Raw genomic sequence first — 19595 nt, 5'->3', positions numbered from 1 at the left:
AGAAGTAATCCAGACAGAGCATCCTGTTGTTCTAGGCGAGTCAGTGCAACATGGAGGGCAATGGTGAAGGCATCATTGGATGATTTATCCGTCTCTGCTTGATTTTGCCTGTTGAGACAATAGTTGCTGACTTAAGACAGGGACAGACGGTTCATTGTCCCAGAGAAACATTGAGAATCTCTGCCAGCCAGTAAGCACAAGCTTTCAGTCCCAAGCTTTGGGCCCAGGTTGATTTCTTTGTCTACCCAATGTGTTTGGTGTTCCTGAAGGGCAGGGCCTGGAGGACCGGCACAGTGGCAGAGCCACTGATGGTCATCAGTTGTGACCATCACACCTCTAATCTTAAAAGAAAAGAGAGAGCGATTGAGTTCATCCACCAGTAGGGGGTCAGGAGGTTCTGGCCTCCTCACAGTTTCAGTCAGATGTAAAATGCTCTGCCAGACCAACTGTAACTTATTCAGAATAGAGTGTGATATCTTCTAATGTTTCACTAGAAGAGACATTTGTAACATTACCAAATGTTTCAATTTGCTAAGACTGGAAAACGGAAAGCTTTATGGAGATTTCAAAATCTTAATAAACACCAATATTTCTATCCTACTCTGACATTATTACATATTCATATTTTCATGGGTTATTTTCTTCATGACATTGAACCCATTGGCCAATAAGGACAATATATGTTTTAAGATATTTGACACTGCGGCCCCGACATGCCTAGCCCACACTCCCAACACCACTGATGCTGTCCGCCCAATCTCCCCTCTTCCTTCTCAGAGTCCTTCAACCCCATGTGATTCTCACATTCACACCTACTCAGTGATCCTCCAATACCCTTCAGCAGGTCGCCTCAAATCACCGCGGCACACGTTAGAAGAAGCTGGTGAGTCTCCAGCCTGGAAAAACTGCAGGCCCTGATGGTTTCTGAACAAAGATATTCCTGACTTAATGCTTAGCAAAGGCACCTGAGTCGTGGACGACGAGTCATGTGATGTAAAATCCAGTATCCCCGTACGTCCTTAGGCCAGGCCTCCTTGACAAGCTACAGCTGCTGCAGTTCTCATCTCTGGTGGACGCAAGAGACAAACAGGGAGACTTAGTTTATGTAACACTGTGGTGTTTTCTGTCAGTCTCCTCTAGATGCAGGTGTGGCGATGTTGCAGGAATAAGACTCCACATGTTTTAGACTTTAGTTGGACAACAGAGCTTTATTACAATTCTGCAGGCTAAGTCAGCATGACCGAATTGCGAGGAAATCTCGGCCCAGTCATAGTGAAATGCCCCTGATTGTTGGACAGCGCCCCCTGTCTAGGGCCCTGCACAACACACACTGTCTTCAAAGTTTACATTAGATCTTAGGCATGTTTCAGTCACGGTGGCTGTGTGTCTGCTAATGCATTGGGAGTCCATTTATGAAACCTGTTTTTTTTAACTCAATGTCCCTTTCAGTCCTCATGATCACTATAGACAAGGGTTTTCCATTTCTCAACTTCTGAGTTTTTAATCATTGCCACGTTTGATTTTGTTGGCAGAACAGAAAGGTGGTCAAGAAGAAAACCCTGAGTGGTCACGGTCGACTTTATTGTTTGGTGGAATCAGGACCATACAGTGAAAGTAAGAGCAACTCGAGGGTCTGGGGCTGAACAGCCGCATAAGAAAACCACTGATCAGTGAGACTAACTCAAGAAAAGACTTTGGTTTGAAAACTAGCTTGAAGATTGGATGACGGAGCTATGATAGAAGGTCATGTAGTCTGATGAGTCCATAGTGACCCTGTTTCAGAGTGGTGGTAAGAAGAAGGGCAGACAAAGAGGTGCATGCAACATGTCTGGTCTCTACTGTACAGTCTGTCCAATAGACGAAGGAAGGTAGCAAAGGGGAGGAGTGAGGAGGTAGGAGGCATAAAATCAAGAATTGTTTGGGAAAAAAGCCACAGCTTAAGCTCTTCTCTGACTTCAAAGATGGACATGCAGTTTGGAGGTGACCTCTGCTTCCCACATCTCTTCAACACCTCCTGCAGGAAACCCAAATTTTCTTGGACTGAAACTGTGCTCCTTCGCACCATACTGTCCTTCATCTCTCTGCTCACCGTGGCTCTCAACCTGCTCGTCATCATCGCCATCTCTCACTTCAGGCACAGACAGATTCTTCATATCACATTTTCTGCTTTGGTTTCACTCTTTTAAAACTGTGTTTGAACAGAAAATGGCATCTGGCTGTAATGACCAGAACTGGAGATGATAGCATTTCTTGTCTCATTTCCAAACCTGAAGATGTTTCATTTTAACTTGAACCAAATAGCGAGAAGCAATTCAAATGCGTGGGGTGTGTTGTAACGAAGTGTTTCTGTCTCCTTGCAGGAAGCTCCACACACCCACCAACATCCTCCTCCTCTCTCTGGCTGTGTCAGATTTCCTCGTGGGGCTTCTGCTGATGCCAGGTGAAATCGTGCGGCACACAGCCTGTTGGTTTTTCGGCGACCTCGTGTGCTCCCTGTATAATTACGTGTCGTACGTCGTCACCTCTGCTTCGGTTGGCGACATGGTGCTGATATCAGCTGACCGCTATGTGGCGATCTGTGACCCTCTCCGTTACTCCGCCGCAGTCACGGAGAGAAAAGTTAAAGTCTGCGTGTGTCTCTGCTGGCTCAGCTCTGTCCTGTACAGCAGCGTCATCGTGAACTCTGACCTCACTCAGCCGGGGCAACACAACTCCTGCCAGGGGGAATGTGTGATTGTAGTCGACTACATTTTGGGAACGATTGACCTTGTTGCTACGTTTATTGCTCCGGTCGCGGTCATGGTTGCGCTGTACATGAGGGTGTTTGTGGCGGCCGTCTCTCAGGCCCGGGCCCTGCGCTCTCAGGTCACGGCTGTCTCCCTCCAGCTTTCGGTGAGTCTGCCGAGGAAATCTGAGCTGAAAGCAGCCTGGACGCTGGGGGTTCTGATGGTGGTGTTCCTCATGTGTTTCTGTCCGTATTACTGCGTCAGCCTGGCGGGTGGCGACCTGCTCACCGACTCGTCTGTATCCTACGTCATATTTCTGTTTTATCTCAACTCCAGTCTGAACCCAGTGATTTACACGTTGCTTTATCCTTGGTTCAGGAGAGCTACCAAACTCATCGTCACGTTTCAGATCCTGCGGCCCGGCTCCTGTGAGGCCAGCATTCAGTGAAGTTTCATAACTAACATGAACTTGAAAGGAATAATTGAAAACTTGCTAAATTTGTTTTGCTGTTGCATTTCCACCGTGAGATTTTGATGTTTTTTTGTTTTTTTTCCAACAACATCCTGACCTTTGGAATCACCAAACAAAAACGATTCAAATTAAAGGTGCTTTACAAATGTTTTGTCTCATGTTTTCTGATCTGCTACGTCTGAAATACAAGCAGACCAGCGCAGCATGTGTCTTGCTCAGTAGGAATCTCTTTGCATTCACAGCAAACTGCCTATACATAGCTATATATGTCTCTTAGTAATGTCCAGTTTTAAAAGTAACAGCTGTTGCTCTAATATCCAAGTGAACGGTTATGCATCAATGCTGCTGTCACAGAGGTGGAAAGTACATGTAGCTACATTGATGCACAAAGCCTTAATTTGACATTTTCTGCTCCATGATTCATCATATCTGCCATCCTGAGTGGATGATAACACATAGCACCACTGTGTGATGGCCCATTATAATTTGAAGTCAGGTTCTGTGAACTTCTTATCAGTAATAGTTTCCCTACCTGTGCTAGAACTGTGCCATGTTACAGTGAATTTATAAAGAAATCCTCAGAGCAGCGGAAGGCTAACAGCCCGTCTTAACTGACTCTTGAAGTTTGAAACAACTAAAATTGTTCTTATCTGTGGCCTGCATGTCGTGTCGACATGCTGCCGCCTTCCTGAATTAGTGGCCCGGGTCATTTCTTTTGCCAAAAGACGATTTAGGCAAAACAAGCAAACAAAAAAAGACATGGGCCGTTATTTTAGGAAGATGACAAAACATGTTGGCCGTCTACAGGAGACTGCAAAGTGTGTCACTGTTTGAACAGTGTTGCCATGAAAACAACTGGCATCGTCTGAGGCTGCCACATTGTCAGTGCAGCAGATTAATCCTTTCAGCTGCCAGCACTCAGTCTTATTACATAGATGGTGGCTCGTTGTGAAAAGTTAAAGGTTTATTCCCCTTTCTGGAGAAGACTGACAGCAAGGATTGAAACAGCCAGCCATATGACAACAATAGAAACATTGTTTTATGGCAATAACATGACAAACTTAAGAAATGTAATTTCCTCCAACAAAGCACAGCTCACAAATATGAACATTTTCATTTAAAGTGGTTTTGTATGGCTTTGAGAGACTGACGACCTGTCCAGGGTGACCCCGCCTCTCGCCCGGAACGTTAGCTGGAGACAGACACCAGCACCTCCTGACCCCACGAGGGACAAGAGTGTTAGATTAAAAACACCTAATTACACCATTCACCTCCTGACCTCCTGTCAGCATTAAAGATTAGAAGATGGAAGATCATGAAAGCCCCTGGATCCGATGCTATTTTATCGTCTTATCATTCTTCCTGGAGGCCTGCACTCACCAACAGATCTTCATCCAGATCTTTAACATGTCTCTGGAGCTATGTGAAGTCACACATCCAGGTCCCCACCAAACCCCCCATAGCAAGATTAAATTCATTTAGGTATTTCATAGTCAAGACAGCACACTTTCCCTATCCGGCCTGCTGCACTTTGCTGATTGGGCAAACATGTCAGCAGATGATTGAGTAAACTTGGGGCTATAAATCGTGTACTTGACCAGGTAGGGTAGTGCACCAGGATCCTGTTTCTGGACTTCAGCTCAGTCTTCAACACCACCATTAGGCATGGTGGCATTTGACATTTTCCACCAGGAGCTCAGCAGCTCACAGTGCTGATGACCCGTCGGTGCATCACCAGCGAGGGAGCATCTTTACCTTCTGTCCTTCTGCACAAGAATCATCAACACGGGCGCCCCCCGCAGATGTGTTCTCTCTCCATTACTCTTCTTTCTGCACACAAATGACCAAACCTCATCAGATCAGTCAGTGAAAGTCATGGAGGTTGCACATGACTCCATTGCCATTGGTTTTATGGTGATGAATGGTGATGAATCTACTCACAGACTGGATATGCTGGTCCACTGGTACTGTAAGAACCGCCTGGAGCTCAACCTGTCAATCCTGGAGATGATGGATGGTGGACTTGCACAGAATTCTCATCGAGTTCAACAACACTGCTTAGAGTGAATCGTTTCCAGGTCGTTTCACCTGACCATTTCTCAGGTGATTCTCACACACAGACACTGTTTGGAGGTAAAGACTGGGTACAACCAGAGGCAGCTCTAGAAGAACAACCAGAGCTGCTGGTGATCTTCCAAGATGCCATTATACCATTAGCCTGTTCAGTGCACAACCATCTCTGCATCCAGTTAACTCACAAAACAGGAAAAGCCTAAACTGCAACGAACGATTAGGTCTGCAGGGAGGAACACTTGACTTTCTCTCCATGCTGGACTTGTAAAGGTCAAGGGTCAGGTCAAGGCCAGCCAGCATCACTGCAGACACCAGACATCCTTGATCTCTAGACTATATTCAACATCATTTTCTTCTGCAACGGTTGTGCCTCCGTTGAGGTGAAAGTACGTTTCTTTTTGAGTTGGAGTCAATCCGGCTCCTGGGCTGTTCTGTGCAATCACAGCTACAACATAGACAAGTATCTGGTGTTCACGAATAAAGCCAGGCAAGGTGTACACATTTATGTGTTGCTGCTAGCGAGAAAAGAAAACTAAAAGGAAAGACACAGACAGACTGAAGTGACAGGCCTTAACATCGATGTTTGTTGTTGCACTGTTGTCGTAGCAATGGGTTGCACCTGGCATCTAACGGTCTGCAAATATTAGAAAAATATTCACTAATGCTGACAATGCAAAAGACAAAGTCAGAGAGGATGAAGAGGAAAAAGAAGGAGGAGTTACAAGCTGACATTCATCAGGTATATAATCAGACTTTGCAGCTGATTGTTTTGCGCATCATGTGAAGATGGAGCTGGAGTCTGGAGATGAGTTCTGCTTTCCAGAGTTAACCAACAGCTCCTGCAGGAAGCCTGGATGGACCTGGACCGGCGCCGTGATCCCTCAGATCATGCTGTCTTCTATTTCTCTGCTGACAGCGTCTCTCAACCTGCTCGTCATCATCTCAGTCTCCCATTTCAAGTCGCGATTTAATCTTTTTTATTATTATCATTATCATTATTATTGTTTGAGTTATTTTTGCACAAAGCTGTATAAAGTTGTGCTAGTGTAAAACCAGCATGTATTGATTTGATATTGATTTTCTGTCTCTCTCCAGGCAGCTTCACACACCCACTAACGCCATCCTCCTCTCGCTGGCTGTCTCAGACTTCCTCCTGGGTCTCCTGTTGATGCCTGCAGAAATCATCCGGAACACAGGCTGCTGGTTTTTTGGCGATCTCGCTTGTTCCCTGTATAACTCTCTGTCCTTTGTCATCACCTCTGCGTCAGTCGGAGACATGGTCCTCATATCGGTTGACCGCTATCTGGCTATCTGTGACCCCCTGCGTTACCCCACCAGAGTCACAGACAGAAGAGTTAAAGCTGTTGTCTGTCTGTGTTGGCTTTGCTCTGTTATCTACGGCTGCCTTGTGGTGTTAGATGACTTGGTGAAGCCAGGCAGGCACAAATCCTGCGTGGGAGACTGTCTCATTTCTGTCGACTTTATCGCAGACACCGTCGACCTCATTGTGAGTTTTGTCCTTCCGGTTGCGGCCATCATAGTGCTGTACATGCGAGTGTTTGTGGCGGCCGTGTCCCAGGCCCGCGCCGTGCGCGCTCACGTCACGGCCGTCACTCTGCAGCTTTCGGTGAACGTGACCAAGAAATCTGAGCTGAAAGCAGCCAGGACTCTTGGTGTTCTGGTGGTGGTTTTTCTGATATGTTACTGTCCGTATTACTGTTTCTCCCTCGCAGGGGACAATCTGCTCAGTGAGAGCTACGCATCCTATTCGCTCTTCCTGTTTTATTTCAACTCCACTCTAAACCCTGTGATCTATGCACTGTTCTATCCCTGGTTTAGAAAAGCAGTAAAGCTCATTGTCACTTTCCAGATTTTGCTTCCTGGCTCTTGTGACTCTAATGTATTGTAAAATAGATAGAAATGACCATAAAAATAATAATAATATTGTGCAAAACAATCTATAGAGAGGTTAAAAGTGGGGCACATCCTCAATAAAAAGATTTCAAATACATTTTATCACGTATTTCCAGCCAGCAGCCATTGATTTCCAATGAAGTTGTTTTACATTTTTCTGGCACCAGTAGTTTTTTTTTTTATTAGTAGTATTTTATAACTATGAAGCAGGACGTTTCTCAACGTCCTTTGAGAAATATTTAATGTCTCATAAAATATCTTATTTTATGAGACATAAAATAAAATGTCTCATAAAATAAAATGTCTCATATACACCATGAAAGTTTATGGTGTATAAACTATGTATAAGCATTCCTGTTAAAGTAACATGTTTAACAGTTTGATTTTCAAACATGAAAGGTACAATCATGCCTCAGTATGATGACAGGATCAACGAGTCACACATGCATCCAAAAAACTTCTCAGCAGATTTAGAGACAGATAAACAAAGACAAGGGGACCTAGAATCTGACTCGCATGTTCATATAACTCTCCTCCGAGTCCAAGGTCCAATCCTGACGAAAACATCCAGCCAAGAGACTTGCTGCTTAAACACAAGCTTTGCTGTTTCTATTAAATGTCTCCTTGCGACCACTGATCAAGCATGAATTCAGGAGGTTTTTAACTAGAGCTAGATATGATCTTGTTGCACCAAAAATAATGTTTACTGTCCAGTGTAAAATATGCAAAGAGGTCACCATAACACCTTCAAACAAATACAAATCTGAGTCATTCCAGTAAATCGTCCGACATGTTTCAAAAATGTCCTGCATGGGACATTTCCACATGTCCCATGAATGAATTCCCACTCAACTTAAACAAGTCTAATCACTGTCTGGATTTTACTGACGCACACGTGAAAGTGCTGCTTCTAGTAGCAATAACAGAGTAAACCAAACCTAAAGACACCTCTGAAAATAAACACACTCAGGCGTCCCATTGAAGCCTTAGAAACTAAGAAAATAAGGTGTGTCAGCAGGTAATGTGGTAGAAACTTGTCTTGAAATTGCTCTTAACGCTGATAATGAGTTTAACTGAGCCCTTAATGTTGAACTGGTCTAGACTCAGCAAAACCCTTGCGCTTCAATACGCAAGAGTTGTTCATAACTTGTTCATAACAGTTTCATGTTATGGAAGGAGGCAGCTCTCTGTTTTCTGCTCTTCTTGCCCTAATCTCAAATCTCGCGTTAGTCCTACATCTGGCCCTATTATTATGAATGTGAAGTCTAATGCACCAATTTTATTTGACACCTAAAAACAGATTATTAGCCATATTACGTGGTATATTCAAGCTCTAGTTTATTTCATATTACCTTTTTCTTACACATATGGTGGAAACTAAAACAATTTTAACCTCATTTCTTACCTACAGGTCGAAATGTTAAACTTCAACTTCCAAAACAGAAGTGTAATTGCCAAATTAGGCCACTTGATGGCAGCATAGGTTCGTCCTGGAGTAATGAATTGACGTCCACATTAGAACTTTTGAAAGGTAAAAGTCATGAGATTAATAAATAATACATATTAAAATGATAATTAAAATGACTACATATATTATTTCCATCTGATAACACTGCAACACTGAAATAAAATGAGTATATATTCCATGCAACTACATTAAAAGATCTTCCACAACTTGTTAAAATCTGCATATATATATACGTGTCTTCTTCCTGTATTAATTTACTTCTGAATATATTTAAAAGATTTACAATTTCAAGGTGCCATCCACTGAGCTCGACTGCCACCCAGTGTTGTGCCGAAATGTTCTGCTGATTGCTGGTTGTGCGTCTATCACTGCTGTACTGCACTGTGGTTCTGACCCAGCAGTCCAAAAGCCATGTGACAGCCATTGCTTTGGTCATGACAAGAAGTAGTTATTGGCTTAAATATATCTTTAAGAGCCTTGTTAAGAAGAAGTTTGTTGGAAGATGCAAGATCATTCTACTGTCAATAATTTTCTCTCCTATAAATTATTGATTAATATTACCAGACGGTTGATGGGAGACAATTGGTGTTGAGTTAGGGTTAGGTTTAAGGTTAATTTCTTTTCTAGAGTCAAATGTGAGGCCATCTGTGTGACAACAAAAACTTTGCCCAAGTCTGGACGTGCAAGCAGTGCAGAAACGATTCAATAAATTCTTGGAAAACAGCGCGACAGACTGAAAAACATCTGAAATGCCTCTGGCAAGTTGAAATCTGTTGTAACTTGGCAGATATTTAACCTTTACAAGAACTGCGTCAAACTGCTTGTGTAACTTAAACCCCGGAGGCTAACAAGATTTGATTGGATATTGTATAAAGGATTGTGACAACCTGTTAAACAGTTTAACATGACATGTTTATCTGTTTGACTTCATTTAATGAATTCATTTCTTTTTTAAACCCAATTCTTTAGGAAAAAATCACCAAAATGTTATCAGACTGTCAGGTAAACATGAGAAATAACATCAAACTTTTACATGAATTAATACATTTATTTAAGAAAAATGCATGCTTCATATAAAAACAAACATTTTTAACATTTTTCAAGATGTGAAATGAATTAAATTGGGTTTTATGACAAGACATGAATTTCCAGCTGTGAAGACACTCAACCAAAGACATCAGCTCTATATTCAGTTTAATCAAATCATGCAGATTAAAATTCAAAAACACTCATCCTGTATCTATCCTGTTTACTGAACAATGCAATAAAGTTTATTGTTTATTTCAGTTGGTAAGAAGTTTTGTTTTTTTTGTCAATCTGAGGAAACCCAGTTGATTACATCGAGTCACTGACTTTTGCAACAAACCCTGATACTGAGCAGCAACTATTATTATTATTATTATTATTATTATTATTATTATTATTATTATTATTATTATTATATTATTATTATTATTATTTATTATTAGTTTTGTTTTTATTATATGTTGTTGGGTAGAATGAGAGTGCAATGTAGATGGACTATGATCCTAAAATGTATTTCAAACATGAAGATTGGCTTGTTATAAGTCTTTTAATCTATTTTCCATGTTTTAAGTGAAATAATCTATCAGTGCAACTAGCAGTTTATAAAATCAATATTAATGAATTATGTACTGAGAACAAACTCCTAGATCTTTCTGAAAAGTTACTTGTAAGTTAGTTTTGTCGCATTTCAAGTGCACTCACCTGTTTGCACTAGAAACTAGATCACAAAGTAAGTTTCGTAAGGCTTGGTGTTTTTGCAGTGCATATCTCTTCATATCTGAACTTGATGAGCTACACTTGTCTCCTTGTGAAGTGAAGATTATCAGAGGAGACTCCTGACATGTTTCAACACAGATATACACACCCATGCTGTAAGAAGGGGGCGTCGGTGGGCCAGGTATAATGGGATCAGGAGAAACCGGTCTACCTGGCTCAGACTCCATATGTGAGCAGAGCAGAAGGAGAACCAAAGATCTGAATCACGGTGAGTGTTTACGACACGATCTTCTTGTTTCCCTCCTGTCTTGAGACGGTTTCTTGTCTTTGAACTTTTTGGACAGCAGTGCATATTTTAAAACTCAATTTCTGTAGTTTAGTCAAAATGAAGTTGTGTATCATCTGTGAGAAGGAGAGGATGATAAGATCAGAAGAAACAGATTATTTATTTGGCTTCACTGGCTTTTAGGAAAAAAATCCCTATTAAATAGTTATACCTGCATAACATGACAGGATTTTTTTCTAAACACTCATCCTTGGCAAACACCAATCATATTTTGTCACCTCCCAGTTTTATTTCTGTGAGTCAAACTCAAAGTATTGCATAACAGGGAAGTGAAAGGAAACTGAGGTATGCTGTTTTTATTTGCAACCAAAATATTCGGCAACCTTCATTACAGTCTGGGCTGCACAGTTTTTGAAAGCTCGTAAAGTTGCAGTCAAACATGGACCTTGAATATCAGTGAGAAAAAAATTTCTGGAACCAGAAAGTCATTTTGAGAGTAATTTAACTTTGAGTTTCTAGAAAGAGTTGGCCGAACCTTCTTTCAGAACAGAGATTATTTTCCGGACAGTAAATTAATAATGTCTGCTTTAGTCAATTTCTCTGATTTATGTTATAGGTGGAGATGGGTGAGGAGGAAAGACTTGCTGGCATCCTGGATGATATAGTTGATAATGAATTTGGTAGCTTCAAATGGCACCTAAAGAGAGAGATCTGGAATGGCATGGATCCCATCAAGGCCTCCAAGCTGGAGAAGGCGGAGAGGCTCGACGTCGTGGACCTAATGGTGCAGACGTACCAGTTCGCTGGAGCTGTAATAGTTATGAGGACTATTTTGGAAAAGATCAAGAGAATTGACCTGGTGAAGAAGCTCAGTGACCCGAGTCCTGAAGCCGCAGTTGAAGGTCAGTAACAGACAGGAGAACTTCATATCCTTCTGATTTCAGATGCTTGGACCAGAGGCACATTAGACAAGAAACCCTTCACCCTCCGCAAAGACTGGTTCAGGATCTTTAGACCACATGATGGCCAGAATCATCAGAAGGCATCATCTGGGCACGATTTATTCACTGGAAATCAGCCTGTTGGTCTTGATGCATAGAAAAACTCAGGATTTGAAGAAAATGGCTGCTTATCAATTAAATTTTAGTTGATCAGATAGATCAGTCAACTTTTGATGAACTCATTAGTCAGTAGGTTATATCCTAAAAGTCTGAGTCAACATAAAGACAGAGCAGAACAATGCTACCTGTGCTTAGACCTGTTGAGTTGGAAAACTGTGCTTGTTGATGTGAGGCGGACCACAGAATCGCTTCTTTGTGAATTTAATGATGTCAGGGGTTGGTCGTACAAGGGCTCTTTTTAGTTTCTATCACAGTACATGCTAAAATGCTCACACTATCCTTAAGTAAAGCATTGATTAGCAAGTCTATAAAGGTGTATTCCATAGATAAAAGAAATATTGCATTGACTTCACTGGCAAGGCAAGGATAAAATCTGTGGGTTAAATCTTTAGACAACAACCTTCTGCAGACATAAAGTCATATCAGCTTGAAAAGAATCAATCTTTTGGATGAATCATTTTACTTACCTGATTCTGGGAATTCATTTCACTCCAAAGAACTTCCATTCCACATTCACCATTATTCCCTCTTCCTTGGGCTTTCATCTTAGTCTTTCTGCCAGGTTTGTCCTGCCCATTTAGCAGACATAATTTGGTGAAATGATGATGGACTTTAGTTAGAATCAGAATGTGTCGAGCTCTATGGTCTGACACACCTTCTGCTGAGCTGTGGGTCAAAATCTGTGAAACGTTTTTTTCTGCAGATGGGCAAAAAAGGAGCAAGGCGACCTCTTGTGCAAAATGGTTTAGAATGCTTAGCACAATTCACGTGCAGGAGTCCATTTATTAAAAGGCCAAGTTGTATATTTTCCTCTCTTCATGTTTTTCTTTTTCATGTCTGCCATTTTTGATCTCAGGTTTCATCTGAATTAAATTCTCCTCCTGGTCTGTAGTTGCAATGACCCCCTCGTTTGAATAACTTGACATAAAAACAATACACTTAGTGTGAGTCTTAATTTGCTGAAGTGTTTTCTTTTGTGTCTTTGCTTCTTTCCTCAGATTTTGCTGATCTGTGTCAACATGGCCACAAAGAACATCTGAAGAAGACATTGCAATGTCTCCGTGAAGGCATCGCAGAAGCTGGAAAGAAAACCTTTCTAAACGATATCTACACAGAGCTCTACATCTTGGATGGAGGATCTGGAAAGGTTAATAATGAACACGAAGTCAGACAGATTGAAAGAGCAACCAGCAAACCAGGAAAAACAATCCTACTAGAAGACATCTTTAAACCCCAACCTGAAAATAACCAACCAATTAAAACAGTGATGACAAAGGGAGTGGCCGGCATTGGGAAAACAGTCTTAACACAAAAGTTCACTCTGGACTGGGCTGCAGACCAAACCAACCAGAACATCCAGTTCATATTTCCATTCACTTTCAGAGAGCTGAACACATTGAAAGAAAAAAGGTTCAGCTTGGTGGAACTAATCCATAAATTATTTATTAAAAGCAAAGATGTCTGTAACTTTGAACAGTACCAGGTTCTGTTTATCTTTGATGGTCTGGATGAGAGTCGACTTTCACTGGACTTCCACAACAAAGAGATCCTGACTGATGTCACAGAGTCCACCTCAGTGGATGTTCTGCTGATAAACCTCATCAGGGGGAAACTGCTTCCCTCTGCTCTCCTCTGGATAACTACGCGACCTGCAGCAGCCAAACAGATCCCTCCTGAGTTTATAGACAGGGTCATAGAGGTCAAGGGGTTCACCGACTCACAGAAGGAGGACTACTTCAGGAAGAAATTCAGAGATGATGAGGAGAAGGCCAACAGGATCATATCACACATCACCGCATCCCGAAGCCTTCACATTATGTGCCACATCCCAGTCTTCTGCTGGATCACTGCTGATGTTCTGGAGGATGAATTGAAGAGCAAAGAGGGAGGAGAGCTGCCCATGACCCTTACCGAGATGTACATCAAGTTCTTGGTGGTTCAGATCAAAATCAAGAAGAGAAAGTATGATGGGGGAGCTGAACGAGATCCAGACATCAGTAAGATGGTTCAGGCTTTGGGAAAACTGGCTTTGGAGCAGCTGCTAAATGGAAACCTCATCTTCTATAAGTCAGACCTCCAGGATTGTGGCATAGAGATCAAAGATGTTTCTTTCTCAGGAGTGTTCACTGAGATCTTTAAAGAGGAGACGGGGATGGGCGAAACCTCTGTCTTCTCCTTTGTTCATCTGAGCATCCAGGAGTTTCTGGCTGCAGTCTACATGCTCCACAGTTTCACCACAAAGAATACAGAGGTAATGATGATGCTCCTGGAAGAAGACGACCACTCGTCTTTGTATTACTTCTTGACTTCTTTCTTGAGCCTGTCCAAGAAAACAGACCATGGCTACACACTGGATGAGTTCCTGAAGAAGGTCATGGAGAAATCCCTCAGCAGTGAAAATGGCCACCTGGACCTGTTTGTTCGCTTCCTTCATGGCCTCTCTGTGGAGTCCAACCAAAGACTCTTAAGAGGCCTGATGGGTCAGACAGAGAACAGCCCAGAAACGATCCGGAGAATCACAGACAATCTGAAGAAGATGAACACTGATGACATCTGTCCTGATAGAAGCATCAACATCTTTTACTGTTTGATGGAGATGAATGACCTCTCATTCTGTAAGGCGATTCAACAGCTCCTGGAGTCAGGGAAGAAACTTTCAGAGGTCCAATGCTCAGCTCTTGCCTACATGCTGCAGATGTCAGAGGAGGTTCTTGACGAGTTGGACCCAAAGAAGTACAACACAACAACAGATGGACAACAGAGACTGGTTCCGGCTGTGACAAATTGCAGGAAGGCCGTGTAAGTCCAGATGTCTTTGTGGTCTGAATGCTGATTTGGCCTAGCTGTCTCTTTTTTTGTCCTGTTTCTTCTTCATTCTTCGAGAGATTGCTTCTAGACATTTGTTGGCCTTTACATCATCCTTCACCCTTTGGACTATTTCAACCATTCAGATATCTAAATGTTATGCTCATCCAGGACAGCACTGCTCCAGTGTTTGGTATTTAGAGATTTCTTTTTAATCATTTAAAAAAATATCTCACTTTTATCAGTGTCAGTCTTATATTGAAATTCATCAAAATCTCTGTTTTATATGAAAACCCCTATCATCCACAGACACGTTTCAAACTTCTAGCACCTCTGGGCTGCAACCACATGATTCACCTTTTAGGATCTTTATCTGCTATTATAAAATCATCCAACCCTTTGTTTCTTTCAGACAATGACAGACCACGACAGATGCATGTCATCCTATTTTATTCTGTGTTTATAACAGATTGCATGATTGTTATTACAACTTACTATTTCTTCTCTAATCGCAGACTTGGTAAGTGTTGGCTCTCAGAGGTTGAATGTGAAGTTGTGGCCTCGGCTCTGCAGTCCAACCCCTCCCATTTGACTGAACTGGAAATAAGTCAGTTCTGCAAACTGAAAGACTCTGGAATGAAGCATCTGTGTGAGATCCTGGAGACTTCAGTCAGCATAGTGAAGAGTTTGAAGTTAGTGTTCTTCATTTATCCAATAAAATCAGTCACAAATATTTCAGCACTTGTTGTAAAACATAATTTTATTCTGATGTATTATCTTTTAAAACAACCTCCTGTCTGTCGGAATCTTATTTCTAAAATGCCTTACCTCATAAATTCATTTTTTTTCTTTCAGACTGAACATTATTTTTTCAATTCTTCTCACTTTAAAATGCTTTTGACTGATGAACAAAAATGAGGAAAATAAGTCAATGTCTTCCAACTCTTATTGTCATCAACTTACCCGTGTATAATGTGTGCAACATGCTGGATTGGAAGACTAATGCTGAGGTTCATTAGTGTTAGGAGGGACATCTGGGAAGGTTAAAGTTTTCAACCAATCCATGGAAAACAGGGATGAAGCTTCAACAGAGCGCCTATAATAGCAGCTAACAATAGAAGCCTGATGTGGTACTTGACCATCACATCGTCTTTTATGAATTTGTCCTTCATTTTCTTTTCCATAAGTTCTTTCATCAGCATATTTTTTTCTCCACCGATTCTTCAGCAATTTTATTTCTTGTTTTTTTGTTCATAATTCAGTTTTAGCCTCCATCCTGTTGGTTTAACTAACATATTTTCTTTGCTCAGGTTGGAGAATTGCTGCTTGTCAGAGACCAGCTGGTGTTCCCTGTTCTCAGCGCTGAAGTCCAACTCCTCCCATCTGACAGAACTGGACCTGAATGGCAACAACGACCTGAGAGATTCTGGAGTGAAGGAGCTCTGTGGTTTCCTGTGTACTCCTCTCTGCAAAATACAAAAACTGAGGTCAGTTTTGTAGTTTAGAGACGATGTTTCTGATGTCACATTTGTGTTGCCACTTAACTTTATCTTTGTCTGCTTTCACCAATGGACAAATGTGAGGTGACTCTGTCAATGAAATGCTGCAAAAAGTTTCACCTGCAGCAGGTTCAGTCCAGGCTGTGAACAATTGAAACCCAAAGATCATGACCATTTGACCCATCACGTCAGAGACATGTTTTCTTTTGACGTCCTTAACAGTTTTTTGTCATAGCGCCAGAAATCCTTTCATATTTGAACTGATGTTTAATGGACCCACAGAATGCAGAAGGGTTTTACTGGTGGAATAAAGCCCTGATCTCATTACACACAGTCCTGTGGGACGGCCTGGCACTGATTAAAACCACGTGAAAACTGACCAGCAGGAGAAGAGTTGAAGACAGGACAGAGCTGGCCGGCACGTTGCTATAGAAACGTAGTCTGGACATTGTTGTCTTACACGCCACAGGCTGATGCGTTATATCAACCAGCTCGTTCTCCTCTGACATCAGTTCATCCTGTTTCTGTGATTTCTGCAATCAGTGAATTTATTTCATTTCTACATTTTTACTCATTCGTTTCAGTTTATTGACTTCAGCTCACACCTTATAATTCTACATCCAGATTGCAAGACTGCGGGTTGACAGAGCTCAGCTGTGCTTCCCTGGTCTCGGCTCTGAAGTCCAACCCGACCCATCTGAAGGAACTGAACCTGAGCCTCAACGATGGCCTGAAAGACGCCGGAGTGAAGGAGCTTTGTGCTTTTCTTCAGACTCCTTTCTGCAAAATACAGACCTTGAGGTCAGAAGCCATATTTTTAGTTCAGCACTGATATGTCTGATGTGAAATTTGCGAATGGCAGACTTTTTTTTTTTTTTTTTTTTAACCCATACTCTAGGTCTCCCTGGAAACGTTTGTCTCTTCTTCTCCGGCTTGTCCCAGTTAAAGTTTCTTTGATTTTAATGAAGCCCAAGCAGTTCATCTTCAGCTCACACGTTTCATTCTTTCCTCAGACTGAGAAGCTGCAGTTTGTCAGAGATCAGCTGTGCTTCTCTGGCCTCAGCTCTGAAGTCCAACCCGACCCATCTGACAGTACTCAACCTAAACTACAACAAACATCTCAGAGACGCTGGAGTCAAAGAGCTCTGTGGTTTTCTACAGAGTCCTGACTGTAAAATACAAAGACTCAGGTACAAGATCATATCCGTTCATATTTGTGGTATAATTAATTTGAAAACAAAGTTCATATCTTCTCCTCTAATACTTTTTCTGAATTTCTTCCTGGACTTGGAGATAATGTGCTACTGAGTTTGACCCCTGACCTAAGGTCACAACAGGACAGACCCTCAGAGTATATAAAAAAAACTTATGTAAAGCATGTCAGAGGTCATTCAACCCAGTTTAGAAAAATTATTTCAGTTTCTGAAATGTAATGATCACTGATTTATTCTTTAACACTTATGTGAGAACCTGGAGTGATTTTACTGACTAACATATTGTAACATGTCCCAGTACAGTGATCTGGCTCCATGTGTTTCAGGTCCTGAAGTTTTACGTTAAATGTTCTCCATGATTCCATGTTTTTGTGACTGTGCAGTAATTAAAATGTGTCTGCATTAATGTACATTTGTTCACATTTCCTCCAAAATTCCTTCAAATTTGTTTATTTTCTGGGAAAATTGGATAATTTGGCTGCAGAAGCTGGACTTGCATTGATGCGTAAGCTGGTGGAGACGAGATTTCAAAAGTTGAAGTTAGCAGGTCTTTCTAAAAGCAGCAGCATTAATGTCATAAATATTAATCTGGATCTTTAACTGGTTCTGTTGGATTGTCTTGACCTTTATCTGGTTGGCTTCAGCGTTGGCCTCATGTTTCTCATTCAGTTTGGTGAACTGCAAGCTGTCAGAGGTCAGCTGTGCTTCTCTGGTCTCGGCTCTGAAGTCCAACCCCTCCCATCTGGAACAACTGGACCTGCTTTCGAACAAACTGAAGAGTTCAGACATTCAGCAGCTGAAGGATCTGGTGAAGACTGTGAGGTCAGTAGATGGTTGTGAGTGAGTCCGGTTCAAAGCATCCAAGCAAAGCTCTAGTGTTTCCAGGGAAGCTGCGGCTTCCTGATTGGACACACGGACAATGAGACGGAATCTTGCCGCTTCACAAACACTGTGGTGATGGAGTCCATTGGCTGTGCTGCAGCAGTCAGCTGATCTCCTCTCCTCTCTGCAGGTTGAAATGATCTCAGGAAAAAGAGAGAAGCATCGCTGTGTCCCGATGAGTCGCCTGAATGCCTGCTTGAAGATGCAGTTGAAAAGAGATTCCGATGATGAACTTTGGGATGAAAGATTTTTTGTATCCTGTTTATTTTCTCATTAAAGTTTCGAAAATATTCTGAGTAAGGAGACGAGGGTCGGCTGATTCCCTCTCCGGATGTTTCAGAGCAGAGGGTCCAGATCCAGGCTATGTTCTAACATTCAGACTTTACCTATATGTATGTAGTTATGAAACGAGATAAACAGAGTGTGTTAGTTCCATAGTTATTGCTTGCTTTATTGCTGCATAATCCATGGTTTTGCTTAAGCGGTGGCTGTCCTAAATAGATACTTATTATAAATATACATTGTTCTGTTGGTGTGTGCTTGTTGTATTGGGTCAGGTAGATGCTGCAGTTTTGTTTATCTAAACCACAGAGTCACAGCTGATTTTCCACATCTTCCTTTTCTTCCTACCCTTCACTGGGCATTTTTCTATCTTAACAGTGATTTTGTGTTTGATAAATAAGTTCCCAGGGTTTGCAACAAGCTTGGGAGTTGCAATAATCTCCTGCACTGTTTTATAAAAACAGATTAAGTTTGTAATCATAATTTAGGTATTAAACACGATTTACTTCTTTATTCAGTTTAAGGATGAATAAATGTTTTCACGCTGCCTGTTTTGCATCTGCTGGTCACCTGATGTTGCGGCGGAGCGAATGAAATCATGAATCAGACAGATGGATGGATCGCCTCAAGCTTCCTCTCGCCATCACCGCTGATGTTGCGTTTCTTTGGATGGATGAAGATTCAATTCCAAATCCGTTCCACTCGGTGGCTTTGTGAGTTTTGATCTGAACTTGATTCAACTGGAAAGTTTCTCTCCGATTTACTCTCAGCCTGCAACTAAAGCATGTGAAATAGACATCGAGTCAACAGATCCCAGCCTGCAGTTCTCTTTATTCGCATGCAGGTTTTGGATGTTTTTTTGTTTTTTTTTTTCATAATATTATCTATAGATGTTTGGTCATTTTATCTGCTGCTGCAATGAGCTCAGTGACTAAATGATGTTGTTTTTTTTAATTAGAGAGATGTAGCTTCTTTTTTATGTCAAACATTTCTTTTTTTCTTCTTTATGAAGAGTAAAAATAAAGTTTGTTGCTCTCCAGCATCTCCTTTGGTTGCATTGGAAACACTTTCTGGAGGATCTGTGACTCATCACGCAACTCTGCTCTGCTG

General features: G+C 41.7%; 3 protein-coding genes across 4 annotated transcripts; all 3 read left to right on the top strand.

Annotated features, from left to right (window-relative positions):
• The first annotated feature begins 1416 nt into the window (after positions 1-1416).
• On the top strand, positions 1417-3325 carry LOC129379253 (trace amine-associated receptor 1-like). The gene is made up of 2 exons (XM_055059949.1): positions 1417-2134; positions 2361-3325. The coding sequence occupies exons 1-2, from the start codon at positions 1818-1820 to the stop codon at positions 3172-3174; spliced, it is 1131 nt and encodes a 376-aa protein (XP_054915924.1). The 5' UTR covers positions 1417-1817; the 3' UTR covers positions 3175-3325.
• A 2732-nt stretch (positions 3326-6057) lies between these two features.
• Positions 6058-7180, top strand: LOC129379272 (trace amine-associated receptor 13c-like). Its single transcript, XM_055059970.1, has 2 exons — positions 6058-6230; positions 6367-7180. The coding sequence occupies exons 1-2, from the start codon at positions 6058-6060 to the stop codon at positions 7178-7180; spliced, it is 987 nt and encodes a 328-aa protein (XP_054915945.1).
• Positions 7181-10628: 3448 nt separating this feature from the next.
• Positions 10629-19524, top strand: LOC129379291 (NACHT, LRR and PYD domains-containing protein 3-like). 2 transcript variants are annotated; one of them, XM_055059991.1, is made up of 9 exons: positions 10629-10664; positions 11299-11584; positions 12802-14602; positions 15124-15300; positions 15919-16095; positions 16732-16908; positions 17121-17297; positions 17991-18143; positions 18334-19524. In XM_055059991.1, exons 2-9 carry the CDS (start codon positions 11305-11307, stop codon positions 18341-18343), a joined length of 2952 nt encoding a protein of 983 aa, XP_054915966.1. In that variant the 5' UTR covers positions 10629-10664; positions 11299-11304; the 3' UTR covers positions 18344-19524. The 2 variants fall into 2 exon arrangements, with proteins under 2 accessions (XP_054915966.1, XP_054915965.1); XM_055059990.1 differs by lacking the exon at positions 18334-19524 and having other exon boundaries at positions 17991-18240.
• Positions 19525-19595: the final 71 nt, after the last annotated feature.

This window comes from Poeciliopsis prolifica, unplaced genomic scaffold (assembly GCF_027474105.1).
Source record: "Poeciliopsis prolifica strain line A6 unplaced genomic scaffold, Auburn_PproV2 SCAFFOLD056, whole genome shotgun sequence".
NCBI lineage: Eukaryota > Metazoa > Chordata > Actinopteri > Cyprinodontiformes > Poeciliidae > Poeciliopsis > Poeciliopsis prolifica.
This window is presented reverse-complemented; position numbering and strand designations above follow the sequence as displayed.